This window comes from Pseudonaja textilis, chromosome 4 (assembly GCF_049901715.1).
Source record: "Pseudonaja textilis isolate UNSWEBS1 chromosome 4, rPseTex1.2, whole genome shotgun sequence".
Lineage (NCBI taxonomy): Eukaryota > Metazoa > Chordata > Lepidosauria > Squamata > Elapidae > Pseudonaja > Pseudonaja textilis.
The window spans coordinates 34,975,028-34,999,036 of NC_141993.1; the positions used below are offsets into that span (position 1 = coordinate 34,975,028).

A 24,009-nucleotide genomic window follows, 5' to 3' on the forward strand; every position below is an offset into this window, starting at 1 on the left:
TGATAACCATATGCTGTAATATATGCATAATTCCCTAGAATTTTGAATTAGATTTGATAGAAATAAATTGCTCTTATTATAAAAGAAAGTCTTGCAAACACTTTCTAGTGGATTAAACTTTCTGCTTGCAATCTTATAAAATTATTCTGCCAGCTTCATTCGTTTTAAAAAGCTGCAGCCACCTTAAATATTTAATTCTTAAATATAATTTTTAACTATACAGATGCATTCTCTATTGCTTCTATGAGTTGGTCATTAAGAAGCTTCCAATTTTTGACACATAAAACACCAAAAATTGATTCATCCTCTGCAGAGATGCAAACCTGGCACATCAGACTCTCAATGTTTTTTTTCTTAGGTAAAAGTCTGTGCAAGAAATTTAGAATACTGTTTGCAGGTCAATATGTAATCTATAATTTTAAAGCAATGTAATTTTACTATATATATTAGGCTTATTCATTAGGGTTACAATTTGCCTTTTCTTCCAAGATTTCCCCATTCTGTTTTATTTTGTTTTTCCATAATACTCTAAATAAATAGGCTGGGTTGAGAAAAGGAACTGGGCCAAATTCATCTTGTCATGAATTATGCCTGGTCCTAGATTTGAGTTGTTTATGATACCATTCCAGTTCTTAAAATCAGAATCCTAATTAGCATATTAGTAGCATTATCAGCAGTACTAACTCTTATGAATGAGAGGAAAAGCTACAAATACCAGTTCTGCCTTTTTATCATTTGCAGAATAAATTATACAAATTAAAGAGACACACATAGCCCTTATAGCACTGGTTTAAATAATGTCACAGAAACCTCACTGCAGTTTGCATGGTTGAAGAGAGTGACTGCAGATGGTTTCTCTTGCACTCTAAGAAAGTATGTAAAATGGAAAGGGAACATTCACATCCTCCTACATATTCATACCTCAATTAGAAATGGCAGCTTTGCACGTAGGGGCCATCTTCAGGGAACAAACCATAATGTATTTAATGAATCCGAGGAAAGTAAGACATTTTCAAGGCTGCAGGGCAATATAGACTCACTGTTCAATCTGCTAAATTTGCACTAATTAGAACAACTGCAGCTGTTTAGCTTCTTCATTAGGAGAGGTTTATATCCGACACATTCAAAACCCTTTGGTGATACTACCATATTGTAAACAAAGAATGTAGTAGTGGTATTGATTTGTTGAAAAGATGGGTGCAAATATAGTTTTTAACCATTACCTTTTAGATAGTTTGTTTATTTTTATATTCAGAGGAAATACAGTCTTAGCTGAATGCAGTATATGATAAATTATCATCAAAATTCAAGTTGTTATGACTCCCTTATCTGCAACTCAGTCAAATTGAACACAATGTGGCTTTCTTCTAAATTGGCGAATGTGGAAATTCATTTCAAATTCTACTGGGCATATGAAAAAATTGTGAACTTGTTTGTGATGTGCTTTTCACAAGTCAAATGTAATAATATTTGGCATAGAATTTGAGATATGTTCACATCTGCTTGTGCTTACACATTAGAGCAAAAGTATGTGCATGCTGGACTTTTAGGCTTCACAATTTGTGTAGTGCCTTGTCAATATTCTTAAATAGGATTTTCTTGGATGGGACTTTTTTGGATGCTGAATTGCTACAGTTGTATTGCAGTTGTATTGCATATTACTGACATTGCATTTGTGCATACCTATTGAAGTCTTTCTATTTCTATTTGGGCCACACTGTACCCTAGTAAAAAATATACAATCAAATCAGCTTAATAAAATATCTACTCAGATGTTTCTAAACAACGCTGAATCTGTGGTTCTCCAAGAAGGTGCCTCCAAAATGATTATGGTTCCCTGAATTCCCTTTGGTCATGCTGGCTGGAATTTCAGAAGGTTGTAGCCCCCAATGATTTTGAGCGGCACCAGAGTTGGCAAATTTGTTTATATTGTAACACTTTTGTATTTATCAATGGAATAACTTGGTTCACTCACTATACTAAACAATAAAGCAATTTGTTTGTTTTGGATTATTAAAATGTGACATGAATATAACCCTTAACAGCTAATAAACTTGTAGCCCTCAATGTTTCCCTCTTCCTCAATTATCTTACCTGAAAATTGATAGCACTCTTATCTCCTCATTTTGAGGTAGATAATAGATGAAAGCTATAGTATCATTTCTAAAATAGGTACATTACCCATTAAGAGGTTGCCACCCTGGGCCTTAGTGTGCTGTGTAAATTAATTTCTTATTTATTATATAAACTATAATTTTTCAGTGAAATATAAGCAGGTGAGTAAGCCTATAATCAGAGGTAGGAAGTTTATACTTTTTATGGTCACTGTTTGGAGCAGTGGTCATCAACTGGTGGGCCACGGCCCACTGGTGGTCTGCAAGAAAATTTTGGTGGTCCACAGAGAAATGTCATCCCCAAAACAATTAATCAAGGCTGCATGGAAACACAAGGCTGCACCGCCCACATGGCCCACTCACTCCTTACCTGGCAAACTTGCCTGCTAAGTTGCTATTTTTCCTTTTCCCGACCATCAGCTGTTCTGCTGTGCCAGGAGATTTAGATTACCTAGAAAGCAGGAAATTGTTGGATTTCTTGCTTTCTAGCTAATCTTTAGATCTTCGGCTCTGCTTTTAAGCAGAACCGAACCTCCTTTTAAGCTTTTAAGCAGAGCTGAACCTCCCTTAGGACAGAAGGTTCTTTTATTCAGTTGCAGACTCAGATAGCTGATGGCAGAAACACAGATCTCTAAGTGAATCTGTGATTCTGTGAGCAACTCAATCTGCCTGCCTGCTTTGCCTGATTTTGGGTAAAAGTTGCTCTTTTTTAATAAAAAATTCAGTATTTATATAAATATAATATTTACATACAAGCCATGCCTAGCCAGTCACATGACCACCAAGCCACACCCACAAATTAGGTCATGCCCAAGACCCGGTTGTTAAGAAATTTGAATCCCATCCCTGCTTCAGTGTGTTTGTGTGTGTGTGTGTGTGAGAGAGAGAGAGAGAGGAAGAGAAAGGGAGAAAGAGATCAGATCTCCCTCTGTCTCTCTTTCTCACCAATGTCAGCAAGCCACTGTCAGTCAAAATTCATATTAGTGGTCCCTGGGATTTAAAATTATGAGTTTGGTGGTCCCTCAGGTCCAAAAGGTTGGTGACCCCTGGTTTGGAGGACAACATTTCTTTATTTTATCAGGTTCTCTCTGTGGAGTACCAACTGAAGGTTTCTCTCTCTTCTTGGTTATAAGTCAAAAGGCATTTCATCAGTCAGCAGCAGAGGAAGATAAGAAAGGCCAGAATATCATCCTTGATAAAAGACCAATTCCATAAGTCTGCTCTTTGTCCTTGAATTATCCAGCTCACCATTATGTATGAAATAGGGGTTGATTTGAAAGAACTGCTACCCAATTCTTACTTCTCTCCTTCCTCCCAATTCTTTTTTTGTCCATGTCTTGTCATTTTTAGATTGCTACAGGATAACTTAGTTATGTCATAACATTACTGGAGCGGGAAGCAGCCGCATTCAGCCCACATGATTTTGCAAAGAAATGTCAGTTTTATAAGTGCCACACATAAGATTTAACAACATTTCATTTTTAATATCAAAATTGGAGAGAAGGACCCTAAAAATATTAAAATGAATACACTGTTGTTCCAAATTTTAATTTAGTCACCAGTATGAATCAGGTTATTTACAATGAAGATTCTAAAATACCTACGTTGTTTTAGTTATTGAGGAGTTATTTTAATAACCTCACTTTAATCTATAGTCTTGTCAGATACTTTTTCTATGCCTATTTAATCAGAATTCCAGGAATATTCTGTGATCTGTATAATATGTGGGAACAGTTATTCAAAGAACACAGAATGAACAGTTGTTCAAAGAACACATGATATTTATAACTTTTATTCTACCTTTCATCTGCTCTTTCAGGCACACTTTCTATCTGGTGTTATTCAGATACCTTGCTTAATGATGCTGATTAAAAAAAACCTTTTAAATCTACTGGAATAGTGGGAGGTCAGAATTCAATTGTGCCACTATATGTGGGAATGCCTTTCTCTTATAACCCAGACTTGAAGCAGAACAGCAATAGGCAGATTTAGGTATTTGCATAACTGCTGAGTTTTAACAATGTGGAAAGAAAACATAAAAAGGAGATCCAGTCCAACCCTACTCTATAATTCCATGTAAGGTAGTATCTGAGGCTGGTGTTAGAAATCCTAGAATATCTAATTCTGTATGCTCTCCATGACTCAGCAATAGAGTTCTTGCATGGTTAAGATTTAAATGTGTTATGATGGTGGGTATTGTTATGTCAGCTGAAAATATGACTGCAAAATTTCTTCTGGAGAAATGCCTCTGTTTGTTGTTGTACAGAAGGATCATTGCTTTCTATTTATTTTCAAGAGCCATAGCCTAAAGCAGCTTACCCCTCTTCCTCTGTCTCTGGTTGGTTTTAGATTAACATATTTCTTTCATATGACTAGACTTTGAAAGTTCATTTTTGGGTAACATTCAACGGAAATTTAGCATACTCTTAAGAAAGAGTTTCGCAATTCTTTTGCTAAAGAAACTGGATAAAATTAGGAGGTTGCGTTGTATGTTGTGTACAGAGAAGCCTGGTGCTTGATGTTGGTCCAAACTATAATGTGGTTAATAGGTGTTTATAGTTGGGAGTTTTTTATATTAGCACTAGCTAGAAATGGAAGCAGAGCCTCCATAGATTGTAACATTAAATGTATTAAGTAATTTAAAATGAAAATATTTTCATCCCACCTTTCTCCAGAAGAATAAGTATTGCATACATGATTCCACTTCCCCTACTCCCAGCAATTTGTATAACAACTTTCTGATTAGGTGAAGTAGCAATGACTTTGTTAAGCAATGTTACAGTGGCTTATTATATTTTGTATTTATATCATACGGTATACACATACATACTGTTAGAAAACCCTGATAAATTGATGAATTTCTACAAGCCATTTTCTATGTTTAGAATCCTTCTAAATCTTAATCAGTTTGCTTGTATACTTTGAAGCAACTCTGGGTGTAACATTTGTTTCATCAGAATACCCACCCAATGCATCATTTGGAAAAAAAGTCACCAAAGAAAAACAGACATCTACTTACACAATATATATATATATATATATATATATATATATGATAAAAGATGGATTCACTGAGAATTGCAATTGTAACCCAGGCTAGGGCCTACTTGACAACAACTGTGACAACTATTTTCTTGTTTTTTCTTTCTTGTTTACCTGTTAGGATGCTTCAGCATTGGGCATTGTTATTGTTTGCATTCTGCCTGCCCCACATAAAGTCATAGAAAAACAAATGAAGAGATTGAGTAGGTGGTGCATCTTTGCTGGTCTTTAGAGTCGTGCACTCTGGCCATCCTAATTATATATGCCCTCAAGCAGGGGATCCTGAACTGCTGAGATCATTCTAAAAATAAACAATTCAAAAAAACCTCTCAGTCTTTGGGAGTTGGGTGGCAGATAAATTTAATAAATTAATGTTCAGCTGCTTACAGAATGTCATAGGGAAATTGGTAGCAGTAATAAAACTCCAGCACAAGATTGTGGAGCATGCTCACTTAATGGATAAGAAATTCACATAAATTCTACTAAAAACTCACTTTTCCCACCCCCAGACAGTGTTCAAACTCACTTTTCCCACCCCCAGACAGATTTGCACAGGGTATCACAACAATTTAGTTAAATGTAGACAAAGTAACGACTCACAGTAACAAATAGGATTGAAGAGAGAAGACTGAACAGCAGTTCTCCACAAGTGGGTAAAAATATCTTATTACTGGCTAGTCAGTACTTGTCTTCTTAAAGAAGCCAAATAATAGATAGCTTTAGTCAAATGGTTAATGTTGGACACTAACACCCATCATCCCTCATCAGCAAGCCAATGAACATAATGCCTAGGATTATGGTAATGCAGACAGACATATCTGCATTCTCTTTGGCATGGCTAATATAGACTAATGTTATAGTTTACTTTAATTTTTAAAGCATTGGAGAGTTGCAAGTGATGTCCTTCAAACTAAATTCATTATTTCACAACTACTATTAAGCTGCCAGCTTAATAGTAGTTGTGAAATAATGAATTTAGTTTGAAGACATGCTGTTGAACAAGCAATTGTTTAAAGAGATTTGCTTTACAGTGAGAATACTAGATTTCTGTCTTCAGTTGTCTAATTTGTTCACAAAGCTTTTTTTAAAGGAAACTTATCAGTTTATGTCAGGGGTGTCAAACTCATGGTCCGCGGGCCAGATGCATCATGCTGACCGTGCCCACCCCTAGTTTAGCCAAGAGGGGAAAGTTGTGATATGTCACATGACAACAATGTATCATTGAGAGTTTGACATCCCTGGTTTATGTTAACCAAACTCTCTCAATAACTGCCTCCGGACCAGTGGTGGGATTCAAATTTTTGTACTACCAGTTCTGTGGGCATGACTTGGTAGGCGTGGCAGGGGAAGGATACTGCAAAATCTCCATTCCCACCCAACTCCAGGGAAAAATACTGTAAAATCCCCATTCTCTCCCCAGCCCACTAACCTGCTTTCCAGCTCCATTCTCCTGTGCAGGGAGGGAGATCCAGCCAATCAGCTGGGATTCGGAAGGCAGAGAATAGATGGAGGCAGGGCCAGTCAGAGGTGGTATTCTGAATTACTCAAAATTTCAGCTACTTGTTCTCCAGAACTGGTTAGAACCTGTTGAATACTACCTCTGCTCCAGACAAGCAGTAGCTTGCAGTGTCATAATGGTATAATGGTATTTATTTTATTTCAGACTAAATAAGGTAGTGCTGTATAATAAACTGTTATAATCTTACATTGAGAACCACTTAACTATGGTTCCTTCAGCAAACTTTCATTAAAGCAAGGTTTGGTGTAGCATAGTGAGTAAACTTAGCCATTGGTTGAGAAGGAACATTTATTTAGAAACATTGGGACTCTTAAATGATGCCCACAAAGGACATTTTTTCTTTATAAACCAGATTATTTTAGATTTATTAATAGAAATCATGGAAGAGGGAATTGATTTTGTTGCTTAAGTGCGTTAAGATGCATCATTTTGTGCATTTATTTTATTGGTTGAAATAAAAGGCCCCATAATACATTTGACACCCTGAGCTACTGCTTGTCTGCACATTATTTAGTAATTGCATTGTTTGAGTTAGTTGCTTGATTTCATGTTCCTTTAATTGTTAAATTTGTTTCTAATAAAATATGAATTAATACTGGATTATTTTCATTATAATCCAAGTGTATATTTATTATAAAGATATGCTAAACATTGTACTGAACACTGCAAAATAGATTAGAAAATAAATAGCTGCTATGTGTTTTCACACATTAAGATAATTGTCAGAATATAATAGTGATTTTGGAGACACTTAATAAGAAATGGGTCATTGTTTTGTTTTACAATACAAAGAAAACCCATAGCAACATTTGTATTTAATAATTCTTGTAGAGAGCATGATAAACTTTGGTTCTTTCTATTTTATTTTGCTATTTGGGATTTTTCATGAGTATGGAAAAACAATTATTAGCTCAAAGTTTCCAATTTCCACATATTGAGTATGTATGATTATTCTTGCCAGTGTTTGTGATCGTCATCTCAATAGTGCTTTTACTATGCATGGAAAGAAACTACAATGTTTTTTAAACATTGTATAGGAATAGGTGGAGATGTATTTAAAAAGAAAGAAAAGAGATGGAATGCACGAGAATTTGTCTTAGGGGAGAATTTTGACTGTGTTGGGTTACGTAACTTGCTTTCAACTCAGATGGCAAACTATATCCTAGAAACAGTCTCTCCCACCCTTCAAAAACGGAATGTGGCAAACTTATTTATTTATTTGTATCCTGTTTTTATTATTTTTACAAACAACCAAACGTATTCAACACACCTTCCTGTTGTTATTTTCTCCACAACAACCCTGCGAGATGAGGAAAGCTGAGAGAGAATGCTTGGCCCAAGGTCACTCAGCTGGCTTTTGTGGCTAAGGTATGACTAGAACTCAAGACCTCCTGCTTTTTAGCCTGATGCCTTTTTAGCCATTAGCCCAAATTATATTAGTGAACTATTTGAAATATTTAATGAAAGTACTAATTCCACATAATATAAAATTGAACTTTTTGAAGTTAATTTACAGGATATTCATTTTTATGTTGCTTCTTATTTGTATCTGTATTTTGTTTAATCTTGAGGTTTTAAAACTGACCCAGAGTCACATATGTGAGATGGACAGTTATATAAATTGAATAAATAAAAAATATAGATGGAACCTATAATTTTAATCAATACATCAGTAATATTTGATTGTATTTTTCTGAACTGTGAGAATTTAATCCCAGTCTTGATTGTCTTTTTTCTAGTATAACTCAGGAGTATCTTGGAAAAAGATAACAGATAACAGATAATCAGAGCTGGAAGGGACCTTGTAGGTCATCTAGTCCAACCCTTGCCCAAGCCGGAGACCCTGCACCATTTCTGACAAATGGCAGTCCAATCTCTTCTTGAAAGTCTCAAGTGATGGTGCTCCCACAACTTCCGAGGGCAAGCTGTTCCATTGGTTGATTGTTCTCACTGTCAGAAAGTTTCTCCTTATTTCCAGGTTAAATCTCTCCTTGTTCAGTTTCCATCCATTATAAAGAAAAGGATGAGGATGTTGATATGTCATTTGTTTAGCTATTTGTTTAATAAGCCACAATTAGTTCAGTTAGGGTCTGCAATATGTCCTGAGCATAAATATTATTTATAAATTGCAGTGTCTGGATTGCATCATGGCACAGAAGCCAAACTCAAATGGACCCCATAACTTAGTGGAACAGCAAAGGAAAGACCAATAAAATACAGCTTGAATAAAATGTCTGAAAGATTAGCTTCCTGGGCAAGAAAAGAGAAGTGAATGGTACATCCCATTACATCATAATGCCTTAGTAACTAGGAGGCACCCACCATTCCTTAAGCATTGGAGTTTACACGATAGTCATAAGAGTTATCTAATTAAAGCCAGAGAGGAGAATAAAGGTAGTGTATCTGAGAATGCTGGAGGAAGGTTATGCTTATGGAAGATTATGCTTAAGGAAAAGAGAGTAGCCTGTAATTTGCATACATGGGACTAGAGTCTGTGGAAGGAGATTCATGATTTCAAATTCATTAAAAAAAATTCTTTCTGAGGTTATGTATGACTCCTGACCACACTGCACTGCCAAGTTGGATTGCTACAATGTGCATAAGATGAGATGGCCAGAACCAGAACATTTTAAAAGGTTCAAAATGTGACTGTCTGACAATTCACAGGAAGGATTCTTTTGGATAATTTATTGACTTGCAGTTTATTTTAGATCCACTTCAAGGAGACATAAAATGTTTCTGCATCCGTTCTTTCTTCAGAAGGAAAGTTTTGTCTATTAATGACACTTTTACTACCAATGTTAAATATAAATAGCAATCCATCATCTGTAAAAGCAAAAGAGAATGATGTTTTATATATGTGCTTGTCTAAATGAATGTAAGTATCAAATAGAAGTTTTTTAATCTGGTGGTTTCACAAAATTTATAGGTTTTTCTCCAAAATGTCCACTTGTTTCCTTCATGGGACAAAAATATTTTGTAAACAGGCCAACTTTTAATTGTAGTAGCTGCTTGTTTCTTTGTTTGTTTAGCTTTTTGATGAAGAGGAATCTGTCCTTTCAGGCATGGAAGGCCATTGGGTGAATTTGCATTAGTTATTTTCTCTCCACCCAACCTGTTGACAATGATGGAGTGTTAGTATAAAATGAAGGATTGCTGTGTATGTAGCATTAAACTTTTGGAAAAGGTATATAAATCATATCTTTTAATAAAATGTTTATAAACCTGAGCTTTTGTGACATATTGATACAGCCAATATAAGCATGAGCCCATTTTTCAAGCAGCATGTATATTTTATAATAAAATTGCCTGTTCCTAGTTTAATTACTTTGCACAATAGCAAAACTTGGCATAGTTTTGGACTAATGTAATATCAAATCATAGGATAGCAGTGTAGAAAATGGAAGGCTAATTAAGTTCTTGAAAAAGTTTTTGGAAGGGCATCAAGATCACTTTTTCCCAGGGACAAAGAGATTAAATTCTCTTTCCCCAAGCATCTGAAAACTAAAGAACTAGGCCTGCAGTTGTTTCTTTGAAAAGTCAAATGTGCATTTAAATAACATTTCAATTTAGGTTGAAGAAAACAAATATAATGTTTCTTTACACTCTTCCCACATATTTATATAGGTTCAACTATGTAACAGGATGTACTTTTAAGATGTATTTTGCCTGTACTTGCATTATCATTGTAAATCTTTTGAGTTTCTGCAAAGGCATTAATCATTACTTTAAGGAAAATATAATTATCCTTAGTGAAAATTTGTTTTGATTCTAGATAACTTTGACTTAACATTTAATTGCTGCACAAGAGTATGGAAGTGAGTTTTAAGATGCCATACTGCTTATTGGTATGGTGGTTTAGTGCAGAACTTATTTTATCAAATCTATATAGCTGCCATGTCATCAAAAGTGACTCTGGGTGGCATATGAATGTAATGAGTAGTTATAGCTTATATTTAACTTAGTGATAAATATTTCCACGTGTCTTTTAAGCATTCTTTTTCTGCTGAAAGAAAAAAAGCAAAATACAGGCTGAAAGAACTTAACACAGTGGTAGAATGCATGATTTCTATATGTCTTAAATCATTGTTATTTTTATGAAAGGACTTCAGTGGACCTTAGCTGGAGATCAAGATGGTATATCACTCACACAATAATGTGAAAATTCATATATTCTTATATATCAGTGATTGGTTAACTGGTATCTTTCAGATCTTCAGAACTGGAATCCTTTTGTCTTGGTCATGTTATCTAGGTTGATAAGACCTATAATTGAAATAAATGGTAGACTTCCACGTATATATATGCTTATAGCACTTAGGTTGCCTTGTGCCCACTGACTATTTAAATGCCACAGTTATATAAATGTTTGCAGCTGAGATGAAATTAATGCATTGAGATACAGCAGAATAAGAGTTTGTTTTTAAAAAAATGTTTGCCTGCTTTGCTCTCATTTGAAGGGAAAAATGAAAATGGAACTGCTATATATCCTGCTACATGAGTAAATAACTCTTGAATTTTTGATGAATATATTCATCTAACATTCCTTTCTCATAAGTTTCTTGCTTATGATATTTCATTAATTATTAACAATGTCAAGAAAACTCCCTAGAGTACTTACTGTTTTTATCAGTGTAAGAAAGCAAGCGCTCTGCCCTTTTCAGAATTTAATTGCTTCTCTACTCCCAGTACAAGCCAAGTGCTGATAAAAACAATTCATTTTGCAGAAAACAGCTGCCTTGAAAGATGACATTAACTAATTGTCAGTCTTTTTAATAAAAATAATAATTTTTAATAACATTAAATTCATTCAACCAAAATCAGTTGCTGCCGCAATACTTTACCTAACAATGTGATCCCTAATGCATAGCCACCTAGAAGAGTTACAATTTCCAGTAAGCCAAGCTGGAATGTCAAAAATGAAAAGCTCTAGAAGCTCTATTTCATCAATATCTAGAGGACTACAGTTTCAGTATTCCTGAAGTGGAATGGTACAGATAGCTGATAGTAGCTGATAATGATGGGAGTTGTAATCCAGCACATTTAGACTGGACCAGGATCAGGATGGTGATTTTATAAAACTGCTCCTTACTCAAACATTCTTCCTGTCTTTTGTTTTAGTCTTGGTTCTTGCTTTATTGTGAGAATGACAAGTGAAAAGAAGGGTGAGGGGTTCATTTTTATGTCTGCCAGTTGAGCAAAACCTCCTGTTTTTCTTCCTCCTTCCCATTCATTTCCTCCCTCCCAGGAAGCTTCCATAATATTGGCTTATGAGATTCAGTTGCTCAGATCTCCTTTAATTACTTGGCATTGGTACATGATTTGTTTCAAATTCTGCTGGTATGCTATCAATTATTAGCTGCTGTACTTTCAATAATTTCAATTATTAGCCCTTTTGCTTTGCTAGTTAACAGTTCTAAGGTGAAGTCACACACTTGTATGATATAACTAAGTCAATTCCACTGGCTGGCTAGATTAATGTTCTGGATGCTCTGGGAGGTGAATGACTCAGGACCCTTTGCTTGTCAATAAAATGTCACGGGAGAGGGCACTGGAAGGTCACTGGCTTAGTAACACTAGTTTCTGTATATTTCTGCTTTTGTGAGTTTAACCAATCAGAAACTCAACTTTCTTGGTTTTGTGTCAAGGTTCAGGACTCTTTGGGGTCACTAGCTTGGTAGCTTTAGCATGTAGGAATGAGGTCGAGCAAGAGGTCTTACAGAGGTCACTTTCCCATCGCCTCTATCTTGCTACAGGAGATATTGGCCACCAAGCATGTGGAGCTGCCACCTCCTAATGATGAACCTTTCTGATATGTACAAATATGAATTTAGGCAGCACTGAATATGCACTGAACTGCACTCTTTTTCCAAAAATAAAAGTGCTGGGTAGAAAAGAAATTTGAATATTGGCAAAATGGTAGTATAAACATTCATGTTAAACAGGGCTTTGGCAATATCAGGCTTTATGTCTGATGTAGCATTTATATTTATAACTTCAGGAGTGACAATTGGAACAAAACAGTAGAAAAATCTACTATTCTTTCTTCTGTTGACCCACCTTTTACTAGTTTTACTTTAACTGGTTTGTTCAGGGCAATGATAGAATGGAAGAAATGTCCTGATGCCACTATAGCTCACAGCATCCTCCCTAGTGGTTTTGCTGGCATGAGCTACAAAGACCAGATAAAATTTTCCACATGTGTTTTTAACAACAACTATGAATTGTCTTTAATTATAGCATAATTCTTACACTCAAAGTGCTTCTTAATATGAAAAAGTGTCTTGATTATATGTTAAGTATAGTGGTCAACATTTGTGTTGTCTACTCTTTTTTTCACAAAAGGCAGTTTTAAGAGAAGCCTTCAAAGAAATTAAAATAGGCAGTAGTGATATTCCTAAACAATTAATACAGAATAAAACATTGTATATCAGTAATTATTTTTCAGAATATTCTCATTTGCATAAGGTTTTTACTGGTAGCTTTTTATGAATTATAGTTACAGGCAAAAGCAGTAAATCTTCGGTAAATGTTGTAAGTTACCAAGATAATTTTATTTGGCAATATCTGCATGTTGCTAATAATTCTATTTTTCACTTTGCTTAGCTCTAATCTCTCATACTTTTTTCTCTTTCTACTTTTTATATGTTTTTTCTCTATTTTCATTCTTTTGTTTTTGTCTCACGAGGCAGTAATATTTGTACTTTTTGGGCTTCTAAGGTCTTGCATATGTATTTCTAGTTATTTATTTCTGTTTAAATAAAAATTAGTAGAGTTTTTTCCCTATTATCCGGATATTCCTTTCTGTCTATTTTGCACTATCGTTGGTGATGCAAGTAGTTGCTACCAGGCAACTATCACTTCATGTATTGAAGTTCAATGAAATTTTGTAAGATTTTAAAGACCAATTAATCATTCATTATTTGGTCCAATTCAGATTATAATCAAGAATTGATTGTACAGCGAGATACTGAGACACACACGAAGGAAGCATAGCTAATTACTGTTTCTGTAACATTCAAAGGGATTCTTAATCAGTCTGAAGTGTTTCTGCTTGAAAAAAGATGGTCTCTAACCCTTGTTCTTTGTGTTAACTCTCTGAGACATGTAAGATATGAAAGGTGCCTATTCTTTAAGAACAAGTAGGCAGTCTGAAAATATACCTAGACCTGTTCTAGTTCTCAGAGATTGAATTTCCCTGAAATGACTGTTAGCCATTTCAACTCATTTTCAGCTCATTACTTTCCTCTTTGCTTTGGGTTGCAATGATGTTAATTAGACTTCAAAAAAATATATGATAGAGCTGGTAAAGCTGCAGACAATGAGTAGAGTAGCTTCTATATGATGCAACATTGCAATGGAAGGGGGTGTTTAAATTGGAAAAAAGAAAGCGTATGAGTGTTGTATAACTGTATATTTTTATCAGATCAAATCAGTCTACTATCTTCCCTGTAAGATATAGAGTGCAGTCTATAATATTGATCCCATGGAAGTTGATAGATAGGTTTTGATTGATTCCCAGTATAGGATTGAGTAAGAATTTACTGGTCCAAAGTTTTCCCATTTACTTCCATGTCTAATGGAGAACTAGAACCAGAGTCTCCCTGTACCTAATTCATCATTTTAACTTGTACATCACATTGGGTCTTAAAACCTTACACAATAATACCTCCCAATAATATCTTGTGCTGTTCTTTTGTATATATGGTTCAGTATATAATAATAATTATACCTTTAACAACAACATCAACCTATCCCAGGTCCTTGGGACAGACTTGACTGGTGGATAAAAATGTTGAACCCAGTCTAAACATCTAACTGACTATGAGACCATAATAGTTAATAATAACAATAACAATAAAAACAACACAAAAACAAACCCTAGTCATTATGTAAAAAATACAACTTACCCGCATCTGAAAAGTCATGGGAACATAAAGTGGAAAAAGTGGTCAAAAATGAGAAGGTGAAGATCTTGTGGGACTTTTGAATACAGATGGATCATCATTTGGAACACAACATGCCAGAAAAGACAGTTGTCAGAAACAAAGTGTACAGTTTAGTGATACCGCTGTACTGGAAGATGCCAGAGTCAAGGTAAAAGAACTGAGAAAAAATCACAAATATTGCGACCTAGCCATCGAAACTATGCAATTATGGATGAAACATGTAACAGTGATACCCACTGTTATTGGGGTACTAGGTACCATGTCCAAGGATTTTACAAAATACATCAAGAAATTGCAGCTTCCTGCAATAACACCAGCAGAACTGCAAAAAAACCTGTGCTACTTGGAATGTACATTTTAAGAAGATACTTGGTTGATACCTAGGATGCTGACAACAACCCATATCAACCATCAGCGCCAGTCAATGATATTTGAGATACATTTTTAAACGTTCAGTTGACTGAGTTTCATGTTTAATGAATAGAAGAATAATATGAACAAAGGATTATTTGTATGAGAGTGTCAAAATGCATGAATCATAAGATTTCAGAGTCAATTTTAAAGTACTTAAAAAAAATCCCAGCACTCATACATGAATTATAAAGTTATGAAATGTTTTCAACCAAAAGTTAGGGGAAAGAATTAGGCCTCCTTTTCCCCTGAGTGGTAGTCTCAGTCTAGGTCAGAAACCATTATGTTTAGACTAGAATAAATAAAAAGGAGAAGGTGAGCCATACAATGAACATTTTATGTGTTGGGTTTTTGAGCCATTAATGAAACACATTGAAGAATATCTTCCACAGCAAAGGGAATATTTTATACCTTGTTGTTTTCATGATTCCTTAATGTCATTAGGTTGTTCTTTGATTAATGAGGAAGCAAACAGCAAACTGTATTTGATGATACTCACAAAGATCAAGCTCCATCATATTTCATTTTTGCTATAATAAATACTGAGAAAATATATTGATTTTATGCCTTTCATAGTTGTCTAGGTGAACCTAGTTCTGACCAAACAAAGAGTAGACAATTTTTCTTTATTATCCGGCTGATTTTTTTAAGTGAATATTCATAATGGCACTTACTTGTGCGTTCAAATACAAGTAAACAAGAAGAATTAGATTTATAAACTGAGAGGAGGATTAATTTTGGCTCTTACTGAGTTCTAATACTAATAATTACATTCCAAATCATTATATAAGACTGCTTGAATTTAATTGCATCGTAGAGAATAAATGTTTAGTGTGTTTTAGCTGATGACATTCTCCCTTTTCTTTGTATTGGCAAAAAGCAGCATTTTAAACAGGATTATAGAATTATTTGGCAAAATTGTTTTCAAATTAATCTTGTTTGTAATCTGTTCATTTTTTATTTAAGTATTTAGCTGCTGGGTCAACCACATGCTGAAAAAAATATTTTGTTGGCTATCTGACTGCTGTCCTATTCTATTGTACAGTTCATATAATTGTATTTTAGTTGTTTGAAATCTCAGTTAGACAGGATTTGAAGGCATCCAGAACATGACATAAATTGAAAAAAGAAAAAGAGTAAATTGGATCATGTGTAAACAAATTCATGAATAATTATTCAACTTTTAATTTCATTCCAAAGGAGAATCATCCTGCTAGATCTTGATTAAATATGTAGATATGTGTGATAGGGTTGAAGTATAATATTGTCAGAATATATGTATGTTTTAGCTTTTTAAGCAAGCTGGTAAAGTGAAGTAACCACAGCTTGTTTGGCCAATTCTCATTTGTTCTGCCAAGAAGACCCAAGTTCAAAAACAAAAGTTCAGAATTTTGAATTCAGATGCAATGACAAGCTATAATTAAAATAAGTTAGGATTTGTAAATGACTAACTATAGCTTCAAATAGTAGTTTGTTGCCATTAAATAAAGGACAACATTTATCCTAGGGGTGCACAAAGCAAGCTATGTTATTGTTTTGAGTAAGAACCAAGCCAGTACTACGGTGATGTAGATCATGAAAGCACAGGCTTGGAAGTTGGATGACTCTTCTAGACAATCTCCTGTCCAGTGCAGGAATCCACACACTATTCCATACAATTGGCTATCCAATCTTTTATCAAAAGCTCTGCTGATGGAGCACTCACCGCTTCAGGAGGAGGATGTTTCACTCCTTAATAGCTCCCAGAGTCAGGAAATTCCTTTTTATCCTAACTGTATCTCTCTCTGTATCTTATTTCTCACTGTAAAACTTCTACCCATAAATTGGTATTGTAGAAATCTCCCTAATGCATGTCAGTATTGCTGATCTCTAAAGCCAATGCTTTAAATTCCCTACAGTTTCAACTTTGTGAACTCTCAAGCTTCCTCTTTCCGCTTTGTATTCAAGATGGACAGTGAATAATATTTATATGTTAGTATGTCAATTCAGTATCATCTAATAATCCAAGACATGTCAAGTAAAATATATTCTCTTTAGCATATACTACAACACAAAAATGTTTTATTTCCCTTGGGCTGAGTTGGGACACAAATATCTGCTTATCTGTAGAAGCACATCTTCATACAGGTGTCTTTCATAGCAGGGCCCTTGGTCTTGAGACTATTTCCTATAGCTGGAGCCATTTGTAATGACTGTGTTTCATGTTTCAATAGAATCTGATTTCTAAGGGGTATGTGTATATACACTGCTCAAAAAAATAAAGGGCACACAAAAATAAGGCATCCTAGATCTGAATGAATGAAATATTCTCATTAAATACTTTGTTCATTACATAGTTGAATGTGCTGACAACAAAATCACACAAAAATTATCAATGGAAATCAAATTTAGCAACCCATGGAGGTCTGGATTTGGAGTTACACTCAAAATTAAAAGTGGAAAAAAACACTCCAGGCTGATCCAACTTTGATGTAATGTCCTTAAAACAAGTCAAAATGAGGCTCAGTAGTGTGTGTGGCCTCCACGTGCCTATATGACCTCCCTACAACACCTGGGCATGCTCCTGATGAGGTGGCGGATGGTCTCCTGAAGGATCTCCTCCCACACCTGGACTAAAGCATCCCCCAACTCCTGGACAGTCTGTGGTGCAACGTGGCGTTGGTGGGTGGAGTGAGACATGATGTCCCAAATGTGCTCAATTGGATTCAGGTCTGGGGAACAGGCGGGCCAGTCCATAGCATCAATGCCTTCATCTTGCAGGAACTGCTGACACACTCCAGCCACATGAGGTCTAGAATTGTCTTGCATTAGGAGGAACCCAGGGCCAACCCCACCAGCATATGGTCTCACAAGGAGTCTGAGGATCTCATCTTGGTACCTAATGGCAGTCAGGCTACCTCTGGCGAGCACATGGAGGACTGTGCGGCCTCCTAAAGAAATGCCACCCCACACCATTACTGACTGACTGCCAAACCGGTCATGCTGGAGGATGTTACAGGCAGCAGAACGTTCTCCATGGCATCTCCAGACCCTGTCACATCTGTCAGATGTGCTCAGTGTAAACCTGCTTTCATCTGTGAAGAGCAGAGGGTGCCAGTGGTGAATTTGCCAATCTTGGTGTTCTCTGGCAAATGCCAAATGTCCTGCACGGTGTTGGGTGTATATGTGTAGGTAGGTAGGTAGGTAGGTAGATAGATAGATAGATAGATAGATAGATAGATAGATAGATAGATAGATAGATAGATATTCAAAATTTACTTGTTTACTGCTCATTTAAAAGTTAGTATTTAGAGGTAACTTGGAATTATTTAGCTTCTGCCTGTGACTTTTCCTTCTGTGCTGCCAACTTACTCAGCTTTCTTTTCTTGTTACTTCACTGATTGCTTAGCTGATTGTTTCCAGGACTGTACTGCTCCCCATTTACTTACTGTCCTCCTTAATTAACAGTATGTCTCTTGCAACTGCAGAGTTCAAGTAGGAAGGAAAGGGCTTGTCCTTCCTGCAGGTGTAATTTAATCGTATGGTCACTGTGCTCTTCTCTGGTACACGTGAGAAATGCAAGGTCTTGTCAGATTTATTGCAAGAGCAAGGGCAAACTTCCCACAAAAGATATAAAGTTTGTACAATGATTTGTGGAATTGAAGAATAACTACAGAGTATTTGTATTTTATCTTCCCCCCCTTCCTCTCTCTTTCCTTCCAGAAAGTGAATATTTTGGACTACTTTTTGTCAAGCTGTCTAGTTGGCAAAACAGATGGGAATTGGTGCTATTGATCCTTTCATCTGGAAAAATGCACTGAATGGGAGATTCTGCCTAATATGGCCAATTGTGACCTTTACCTCTACTGGAATGGACCTGAGTTCATGACTTTGTTACCATGGTGATGATCTTAACTACTACAACTCTGGAAAACAAAGGTGCTGATTCTCTATCATGCAGGACTGAACTGGTAAGAGTTCATGTCACCCAGATGGCTTAGCTTATACACTAGCATTTGTGTCTTTCAGATTACAGGATTCTGCTCCCATTTTAGACTGCAGCATGTGGAACTATATTGATTGTGTGGCTCTAAGCCAATGTGAACATAATAATAAGCGAACAAGAAGAGTTTTATTGTATGCCCAATATCACATTTAGAAAACGATATTGCCTTGCCCATATAGGTAGTCCTCAACTTACAGCCATAACTGGGACTGGGATTGCTGCCATAAATTGATGTGGTCATAAAATGAGACATTATATAATGGCACCGATTTACACTAGCAATCCCAGCATTTCCCATTGGGCAATTAACCAAGAATCATGGATTGTTAAGCGACTACCTCCAAGCCATTGTGGGTTTGGTCCCTGAACACTGAGTCTCAATAAGGTCTGGACTACCTCCATCTCCTCCTCCTTTCCAATTTCCTCCCCACCTATGCCCATTTGGCCATCCTATACTCTACCTTGTGGAGCAGCAAGCAGCCCCAGAATTATGTGGCTTTAGAGCTGCTTGCTATATCCTGGGAAGCCTCAGGCACCCCAGCCCACCCCAGCAAACATTCATTCACACACCTGCCTTCTCTCCCAGCCCCACATGGCTCCCTGGCCAGCAAATGCCAACAAGCATACATTTGCTGCCCAGCCCAGTCCAGCCCAGTCCAGCCTTTTTTTGTTTGCCCAGCTGCCCTTCACCAACCTTTCATCCATTGTTGTCTTCTTTTCAGAGCCAACTTTTCCAGCAAACCTTTTCTACTTTCCTCCTTTTTTTCCTTCTTTCTGAACACAGCACTGTCTTCATAAAACTGTCCTGGGATGCCTTGGAATGCTTGCTGGTGCTTGCAGGGGCAAGCTATGGTGACTGAAGCTTCCCAAGGAATAGTCTGCAACTTCACCATTGAAATCTAAAAGCAATTTTTGCTGCTGTGAGTTACGGCATTGAAGAAAAAAAATAGAGAAAAGATAAACATGTACAAATGTTGCCTTAAATGCTACCCATTCCACATCCCTGTCTTTCTTTTCATCTGCAAATGTTCCGTGTTGTAATAAATTAAAGTTTCTGTTACACATGGAAGATGCCAGAAATCATAGTTTGTTCAAATTATAATTAGTTATCAAATAAGACATTAATTAGGATCACGTTGCAATTTTGATACAGTGGTTAACAAGATATGTGCAAACTGTAATATGTTTCCTTTTAATTATGCTGAAGCAGGAAACTGACATTTATGGTAAAAATTATGAAGAGACCCTTGTGATTTATTTCTTCACGTGCAAAGCAGCAAGGAGAGATTTGCAGAAAACCAAGGCTGCTGTGATGGGTTTTCAGAACAGTTACAGGTAGACCCCAGTAACAAATGCATAGTTACAGCTGGTCCTTGAGCTTCCAGCTGTCATAGCACCCCTGCAGTCACGTGATCATTTTCTGGGCACTTGGCAACCTGCTTGCGAGATGGTTACAGCGTCCCAAGGTCACATGTTCATCATTTGTGACCTTCTGTGCCAACCAAGCCAAGTCAGAGGACAAGCTGATAGGAAAGGCCACAGGTTGCTTGGGTAAGTCTCAACAGCGACTCTAAGCCTTCAAAACACTGTGTTCATGTTGCATTGGCTCCCCCCACATTTTCACACACCCTCTGCCACACTGCAGTGTCCCTTTGCACACCCTTTTTGCACCCTACCCTAGAGTAGCCATTTATCTTCTTGCTGGCCTGCTTGCAAGTCAACAGCAGTTTCCTGATTACTTCTGCATGACTTTGGTTATGGGCAGTTGGCAGGAAGTTGCATGGAATGCCTCACTTAACAAGCCACAAACCTTGCTTAATGATGGCAAGGAGGACTGCTGGGATTGTAATCTGTAGCTAACTTCATGACTACATTAGTTAATCATGAAAATTTTGGTCCAATTATCATTATTAAATGGGGACTCCCTAAAACTGATGTGGTAAAAAATCAGCCTATTTTAAAAATAATAAAATACATCCCAAATTTTAAATTTAAATCACTTCTACTATTCATTAATATGGACTGGTTTTCAAAATATCACAATCAACATCATTAGATCTCTAGAGGACATCCACTTCACCTTTCACCAAATAATTTCAATTCCACAATAACTCTATGTATATTTTGTCTCCTTCATTGTTTGTGTTCTCACATAATAATTAATCTCTTGTATGTAGTTGTGTATACACATACCCCCCCCCCCCCCATTCTCAGCATCGAAATAGGGATTTAATGCCAATTTTTCATTTGGCTTCTTTTTTTTAGAGACCATATTTTGATGAATAGTAAGTGTTTTGCATGTTTTAACATAGTAGTAAATTTAATAGATCCTGGCAACCAAGGAAACTTTTGCAAAATAGGTGTAGATAAACAGAAAAACGTTTTACTGTTCACAAAGTATATGGATCAATTTATCTGAGTGGAAATTGAGAAAATATTTTTTTCCTTATTGTAAGAGAAGTATTGTAAATGATGAATAACATATTCCTTTACTTCCTGATTTTGGTAAACAGTTTAATAATTATGAAATGAAATTGCAGTTAAGACAGACATAAATGTCTATCTTAAAATGTCTCACTTCCTCATTTTCATCTTGTTCTTGGAACTAAGCTTTGCCTTATGAATAAGTGATAAATGTAGATTTTTAAAGTAAGGGCCAGAAAAAATGGGGAAAAAAATAGGAAAACCCCAGACTTTTTGTTGTTGCTTTGTTGTTTTTCTTTATAATATACTATAAAATTTAAAGGATAGCAGTTTTTCAATGTGCTGGCAACTGGCAGTCAGCAGAAGTAGCCTGCATTACTGCATTCTAACCACTGCACTGCAACGGCTTGTGTAATGCTCAAATAGCAAGAGACAGAAATAACTTAAAATTAAAATTCTATGTTCTATGGCTAAACATATTCTTAGCGAAAAATGTATCCCTGATGCAAAAGTGTCCTGCTTATTTCCCTGGATTTTATCTATCTTCTCATAGATTCCAAACTTTAATCTTTTGCTTTATCTAGCCATCCTTCCCAGTTTATTCTAAAAAGGATTTGTGATGACCCGGGGCATGGCACAAAGGCAACACAGTCAAATAAGCAAGAAGAGTCCCTTTATTATCCCTAACTTTGCCCCCAATGCCCAGGTTGCCTTCGGCCAGAGAAAAACTCTCCCAGGAACAGCCTTTAAGTGGGGAAAATTCAGCTGAAGACAAAGTACATATAAATTGTAACTAAAAATCCAAACAAACCACGCTGCAGTAATTAACTTGACAGGGCAGGAGAAGGAATTGCAGACTTGAAAGCACAGCAAAACACACACAGTTGGGAAGACGCCAGGAACACGGATAAGCCTTGATGATACCAGATAATTCATGATTTGCTCCCAACAACTTGCTGTGCGCAGCTTCCCTGTTTAAATACTGTGTTTCCAGCTGCAGCTAATAAAAGGAATCAGGGCCCTTTCCTCCCCTGTAAGCCACGTAACTCATGTTGCTCCCTTCTCCATTCCTCCCTGCGTGCTCTAGGATGAAGAGGGTATGGGCTCCAAATTCCTTCTGCTTTGTTCTACCTCTCCCCTGCAATGCCCAGCTGGACTGTGCCCTTCCCCAGTTTTTTCCACAGCCAATGGAGTCACACTCACACTCCCTGTCAGCTGCTCGGCCTCCCTCTCCAAATCAGATTCCGATGGGCATGACAGGATTTCAGCTTTTGTATCAAGCAGAAAGGAAAGATGTTTTAGATAATGTCCTAGCATATGTAATCGAAGCCATGCCTCATTAATTGCAACTCAGATGTGGCTGAGTGTCAGTAAATATAGGATGGGACTGCTACAGAGGTTGATTAAATAACATCTCATGTGGCAATAAATATATTTTGAGCCTTGCTTCCCCCTTCTCCCCCTTTAGCGTTTTGTACAACAAACATATGTTTATGAGGATCCCAAGTTATATGTTACGCATTTTATGAAATTAAAGTGACTTTATATCTATAAAGGATGCTGAAATAAACATTGTATATATTTCATTCCCCCCTGCTAACTTCTCTCTCCCTCTCTCTCTCTCTTGAAAAAGAAAGTATTTTTCTAGTGCTTCAACATTCCTGGAAATGTTACATTTTTAATTTAGTGGAACTTATTTGCTCGACAGCTTAACTTTTAGTGCATACAGTATGAACCTTGAATTTACTTAGCACATGATCTATTTAGTTCAATAAAACTTATTTCTCAATAGATACATTGTGTTACATGAGTCAGGGTAAAAAAACCCTAAAAATAAATAAATGAAAGATTAAATTTATTAACAACATTAATACAATGTTGATAATATAAATTTAAATGTCTTTTCTTCTGTAATAAACTGCCTCTTTTTTGGCAAATTAAATGATTTAGAAGGGGGAAAGAGGAACAAAATATGAAGGGAGAGCACAAGATTTATTAAAAACTGTGCCAGCTAGTTAAACTTTAGAACCATTATTGCAGTCACTGGATAAATTTCTCTTATTGATTCCTACACTGTCTCAGTTTTTCATTTTTTAGATAAAAGGCCCAATGGTGACAATATTGGCATAGTAAATGAATAGTTTAAAAGATTTACAACAAAACAATTTAGATTATTTTTCATTCTCTGTGGAGTAATTTTGATTTTTATTGCTTCAACTTTGTCAACTAAGAACAAGATCAGCTCTATGAAATCAATTTAGAAATGTTTTGGAAATAGTATACTTAAAAAAAACAATTTAAAATATTATTTCTTTAAATAAGCAATAATAATTCTAAAGAAAAACGAAGTGGAACAAATCTTATATCTTCTATTACTATGTTGACAGATTTATAACTTAATATTTTTCTTAGATTAGCCTTTTGTGCAGTTTTGAATATTGTTCAAGGGAGAACCATTACCATGAGTAAAAACTACAAAATTGTAAAACAAGGTGTTTCAGGATTGTCATTGTCACTTCAGCTTTTCTTGTATACTGGAATTTACAACTAGTCTGCTATTAGGAC

The 24,009-nt window shown here is 36.0% G+C and overlaps 1 protein-coding gene across 2 annotated transcripts in view; it reads left to right on the top strand.

The window, feature by feature from the left end:
- The window catches only part of FAM53B (family with sequence similarity 53 member B), a 123,922-nt gene that overhangs the window by 14,942 nt on the left and 84,971 nt on the right, over positions 1-24,009 (top strand). For both annotated transcript variants that reach the window (XM_026704935.2, XM_087932558.1), the window contains exon 3: positions 18,738-18,985. In XM_026704935.2, the coding sequence (XP_026560720.1) occupies positions 18,914-18,985 (72 nt within the window). In that variant the 5' untranslated portion in view covers positions 18,738-18,913. The remainder of the gene's footprint in view (positions 1-18,737; positions 18,986-24,009) is intronic.